Source organism: Melanostigma gelatinosum (assembly GCF_949748355.1).
Source record: "Melanostigma gelatinosum genome assembly, chromosome: 2".
NCBI lineage: Eukaryota > Metazoa > Chordata > Actinopteri > Perciformes > Zoarcidae > Melanostigma > Melanostigma gelatinosum.
In genome coordinates, this window is record NC_136635.1 from 18,482,817 (window position 1) to 18,488,816 (window position 6,000).

Consider the following 6,000-nt stretch of genomic DNA (forward strand, 5'->3'; position numbering starts at 1 on the left):
CAGATACAATTTACATTCACAATAGATGTAGCTTTCTGTTGTTTAGTCTTTGCCTTGGGAAAGCCATCACACACTACATTTTAGATGCTCTACTCTGCTTTTAAATGGAATTCTTTCTTCAAATTCTTTATTCAAATTCTGCAGAGTTTATTCTGCAAGAACTACCTCTAAAAATGCCCGAGTCACTTAAAAGAGATACATGTAGCGGCTGTTTTTTTGCATTTTAATGAGGCACCTCTTTGGTTCAGAAAGTAATGAACAAATCCTTCATTCATCGTCTTTAGTTTCCACTCGTCTATCTCACCCCGGGTGCTGTTACGAGGTGCATCTGATGTTGACAAATAACACGGTGAACCCAGATAATTTACTTTTTCTCCTTCTTTTTGCAACGTTGCTGTATTAAGGGACTTTCTGGATGTTTTTCTGGATGTTTTTCTTTGACACCGTGTGTCCTTTTGCTATTTCGCACAGACTTCTTAGAGCAGCGCAACTACTTTTATATCTGTTTCATGTGCTCTTAGCAGTAAAGATAACTGGCAGCTACATAGCCGTCCTATCTAACTCATTGTTACCCAGTCTTGCTATTCTGCCCTAAAGCAAGGCAATTAACCCTGTCAGAGAGGTGGTACGATATCTCGGGTTGCTCGCTGAAAAGAAGTATCAAAAGAGTGTGTGGAGTTAATTACACTTTTTGGTTGTCAGTAGAGGTGTAATAAATATCTGATTTTAATCAGGGATCCAGGTCAAGTGTCGGCAATAGAAATTCAACGATACAAACTCCTGACCGGGCAATTCAGTCAGCATTTCAGTGACACTCGACTTGTAAGTGAAGCAGAATCTTGCCTCTGATGTTTTGGTCCCAATTTATATGGATTAATTCAAAATTCTTGCTGCATATCATTGCACCTTACCCTGTTGTTTGCATTTGTTCCTATTTGGTTCAGGGCCAATGTGCTTAAAATGATGGACTGTCCTTTTCAAGCCTTGTTTGGAAGAATAGATTCAAGCTGAACTTTTTCTTTCGCCGTACAATATCACTGCCCAAGATCGCAAACATGATTTAAAAAACAAAACAAAAGTGACCGCTGAAAGATAAAAAACAAATACTGCGTGTCTGTTGTAAACACAGATGGATATCTTGTGGTTTTGATTTTACAACAAGTACAAATAATGTCATCTGAAAAATGAAAGCAATAATGTCGCAAAAAAATAATGCAATGATAAATTGAGGGCATCTACTAAAAGGATATCAACATAAAACATGAAATAGATTTGCAGTTCTTAGCTGATGGAGAAATAGTAACGCTTATTTGGCAATAGTTAATATGGTAATATGATTATTCTTCTCAATGATTTATTACTTATTCAGATATAATGAATAAAGCTGATTATTAGTGTGCTTCGTCATTGTTCCATATCAAATCATTGACAGTGATTGCATGTTTGAGTGTAGCCATCGGTGAAATTTATCTTGGACCATACACAGAGCTGAAAGGGAAACTGGACAGCAAAGCAACTGAGCCCCGTCCCTGGTAGCCAAATTATCACAGGCAAATGTGTCCTTGGTGGAAGCTTCTGTTGCCCGTCCCACGGAGCTGGTGGAGCCATTGTGAAGAAAGACAGGGAGGGAGGAAGGGAGAGAGAAAGGGAGGGACGGAGGGAGATGAATGTCACCCTTGCTCTCATATGTCATATTGTTAACCGTAGATACGAGAACACCTCAAGGTTGAACGTGCAGCAGAGACATAAATAATCTATCAGAGGTTTCCACCGACTAAATAGAGGGAAATATGTCTGCATGGATTATTTATGCTTTAATATGCACACGGTGAATGGACAATCACCTCTGAGAGCATGAAGACATTGTCGGGGCCAAGTTAATTGTGTGTGTCTGGAATGCATGCGAGATGGGTGCGTGAGGGGCAGTGGTTGTCGAGCTGTGAAGCTCGGTTACACGTAGGGTCTATATTTCGTGGCTTGGTGATGGATTATGGCGCGCTCTGGTCGGAAAGTGTATTCACGTTTGTATTATTCATGTACAAGCTTCCGTCGCAATCATCGATCTTTGTGCTTTTGACATGTTCGTTCGTTCTTTCTCACTCAAATCTCGAATCACTTGTGCGCAAACACAGGCAGACACACACACACACACACGCGCAAATGTGCTTCTGAGTGTGTGCGGATTGAAATGTAGTCCATCTCAAAGGACAGCTCGCCTTTTTCCCTCTTCAGATGACTGCCTCGACGTAGGAAATGTCAGGCTCTCTTTGCCGGCGCTGTGTGGCTTCTTCAAACATTTGTGAAGTGTTAAGCTCATCTCGACAGCTTAGGAGGGCAGTCTCTCAGGACTCTGGGCTGCCGACCCGCAGCCACAGCAAAGACAGCCGAGCCAAGTGCGCTCAAGCACGGACCACTCTGCCCGCTTATTTGCATCAATGAAAGATTGTATTAGTCCCGCGTTTGTGGTCGTTACAGCGGCACACCCGCCGTACAGTAAAGGTCCAGTCGCGTCGCTGTCTTCTCACATTTAGTTGGAGGATACAGCTTTGAGTAGCCTCATTCCTCAGTCCTTGCATGAATATACCACTCACAATTTCACCCACTGACTTCGGTTTCAGGCTTCAAACAGGCTTGTTACAGGAAGGCAAATTACACTGATTTAAAATGTGGTGTTGGTCTTACGCTCAATACACGAGGACAAAGACTCATCGTGAGGAATCTAGGTTTAAACTTTTACCAGCAGGGGAGAAGAAAGGTGACAACAAGCTGTTTTCTGTTCATTACAAAACATGCAATTGCGAAACATACGACTTTGTTTTAGCTCAATTATTACTGTCGAAAATCGACAATGCCAGCTGAATCGACTTGCGTAATTCCTCTTAACAAAGAAAGCTGCCTCAGTTTTCTCTCAGTTAATGTTCCAAAGAGTGTATTCTAGCAAACAAACAAGTGTTTGTCTTCACAAACCGGCATATATGCATTGCATATCTCAAAACCAATATCGGCAAATTGGCCTGAGCTGCTGCATTTGTTCAAAAGCAACCTTTGGATTTTACTGGAAAACATTGTTGAACGCTGCTGTTTTCTTTCATTCTTGGGTTTGTCTAGCCTGTACCTTGTTGAGTTTACACTGTTTTTAACTTGAAGGAATGATTGATGGAGGTTTGTAAAGGCTTCATACCGAAATGCTCACACGCCACTGCAGAGCCAAACATGCTCTCTGATGTGTGGATGAGAATGAGAAACAAGGAACTCGTTGCAATTTCATTAGTATCGTCCCAACTGTCCCAATCCCGGCTATTTGGGCTCTCTTGGTTTTCTTCTCTTGGTTTCATCCCACCTGGCCAATGGAAGAATTTCATTTGTGGGACAACAGATGCTCCGTTTCTTTTCTCTTTTCTTCACTTCACGTCCACGAGGAGAAAATAAACGGGCAACTCTCTTTTTTTTTTATTATTATTTTTTAATCCAAGTTTGGGATCTGTTTGACACAGGCAAGAACACTCCAATCATCAGCCAGAGATTGCATCTCTCTGAATAGAGATGAAAGAGGGGAACACAAACACACACTTATACACACATGCATGCACACACAACAACAACAACAACAACAACAGGAGCACACAAATAAACAGGCACATACACATGGGGAGGAAGCACAAGCCATTTGGCACAGGCTCTCTGTCTCGGGAGGTCTTCAAAGCCCACTGACATGAATTCATGATAACGCCACTATGCCTTTGCCAAACCTCAACTGTTGTTGTTTTTCTCTCGCTCCCTCCCCAACCCTCCTGTATGCTCTGCCATCCCCTTGATCAGAGCTTTGAAAAATGCTAGCAGGTGTCCCCCAGTCCCTTGGAAAGGGTGTGTGTGTGTGTGTGTGTGTGTGTGTGTGTGTGTGTGTGTGTGTGTGTGTGTCTATGAATTTGCATGTGTGTTTGGAATGAGACATCCTTAGCTGGCTCTTCCCTTTTCATATAATTTCATTCGATTTGGCTCCGCTTAACTTTGGGCTCCAACTCTTTGTACAGTTCAGTTTCATCATGCCACTATGATTGTATTACCCTCTCGCTGTGTGGTTTTACACTTTCCTATTCTACACTGCTGACCTAAATCTCTCTTTCTTCTCCATCCATCCCCTCCCTTTCTTTCTATCTGCAGATGAGGACTGTGTGAATTGTACGGAGGAGTGCCGGGTTCTGGGTCATTCTGACCGCTGCTGGATGCCCCAGTTCCCCGCTGGAGGAAACCAGGCAGAAGGTGTTGACTACCGCAACAATATGTTCGTGCCAGCGGGCATGGAGACTGTGCCTGAGACAGAGACCTACGAGACTGTCAACCCCAATGGCAAGAAGACGTTCTGTACATTTGGAAAAGAGAGGCGTGACCACACCATCCTGGTCGCCAATGTCAAGCCCTACTTGAAGGCGAAACGAGCCCTTAGTCCACTGCTGCAAGAGGTACCTTCAGCCTCCAGCAGTCCTACCAAGGGCTGCTCCACCATGTCTCCCTGCTCTTCAGTCAAAAGCCCAGCTGACGGAGCTGAAGGCAAACCGCCTCCTGCCACCTGCTCCGGCCACTACGGGCCTCCCGATGGTCAGTACCTGTCACCAACCAAACAAAGCAGAGACCAGGGGGTCTACCCACCCTTGCCTCCCTCAGACCCAGTGGCCAAGGTGCTCGCGGAGGCCCGCTCTCGGATCAGCCAAGAGGCCACAGGGGAAATGGAGCGTGTTCTGGAGCAGGTCGAGCCCGACGCGAGCCGTGATAGAATGGACGCTGACCAGGTGGTGAGAGACATCGACAAACTATTGCAGGACTGCAGAGGAAGTGAGGCCACTGGAACACTCAGGAAGTGACGCAAAAAAAGAATTATGGAGGTAGAGAGAGGAATATAAAACTCTCATACCAAAACTGTTACCAAAACAAATGAAAAAGGTTAAACGGCTCTTCTGTTATGAGCTCTTTTCACTGTATTTGTTGTTGAAAAATACCAACTTTGGATGGACGATGGGAACATTTGTTATGTCAGTCATTTGGCACCAGTTTGGTGCTGGGATCTCTACCAACAAAAAGGAACTGGGTGACAAACATCTGAATTCTGCTGAATTTATAGACTCCTTTTGTTTTGGATTCTTAAGCAAATTGCAGAGGCTTATGCCTCTGGCACCTCGCAGGCTATTATCTAAGTGCCCACCAGCTCATAAGTGTGTTGTTCATGGTCTCTCGTGAAATCCTATACATATCTAAGTGTGTGTAGGTGGATTTCTGTTATGTGTGATGGCCATAGAAACTGAATGAAAAAGGACTATTCATGGTCAGACATGACAATCGATGCGAAAACAGTGAAACAAATTCAAATCCGTTTTGGACAGTGAAAGACCTAAATACACAAAACAAACTTATATCCCTTGACTTAAATATAGGTGTTTAATTAATATGTGATGGATACTGTATCTGAACATGAAGCGATTGGTTAATCAGGTGTGTGTTCGCAGGGATTGGTTATGGACTTGGAGACGGAGGAGCTTAATTGCTACGCGGAAGGAGAATTATTAACAGTGTAACCATGTTTCACTTGTCATTCGTAGCCACATGTGTAAGCTGTGTCTGTCTCACGCCTCTATTTAAACATTCATGTTGCTGACTGGTGTAGTTGCATTCACCAATTGTACACACATTTTACACATGTGCACTACACTTTGCTCATACACGTGCTGACACACTCACATGTACTGATGACCCTACAGACACACACACACACACACTAATGCTTACACACAACTGGCCATCTGTGTAATTGTCTTATACATGGACATCATCAGCTTTCTGTCCCTTGTGTACAGTGAATTATCATGTGTGTGACTCTGCCTTAAGGCAATCACAGGTTGTATAAATAGGGACATTCTTTCCTCAACTGTGAAAAGATGAAATCTATATGATAATATAGATGACTATATGTTTGAATTCATGTATAGTGTCCAAATATTAACTACATAT

At 43.4% G+C, this 6,000-nt stretch overlaps 1 protein-coding gene across 1 annotated transcript in view; it reads left to right on the forward strand.

The window, feature by feature from the left end:
• Window positions 1-5,739, forward strand: part of pcdh17 (protocadherin 17) — a gene marked incomplete at its 5' end in the record, with an annotated part of 48,239 nt that extends 42,500 nt beyond the window's left edge. The window contains one exon of the mRNA XM_079295185.1: window positions 4,162-5,739. Within this exon, the coding sequence (XP_079151311.1) occupies window positions 4,162-4,859 (698 nt within the window). The 3' untranslated portion in view covers window positions 4,860-5,739. The remainder of the gene's footprint in view (window positions 1-4,161) is intronic.
• Between the last annotated feature and the right edge of the window lie 261 nt (window positions 5,740-6,000).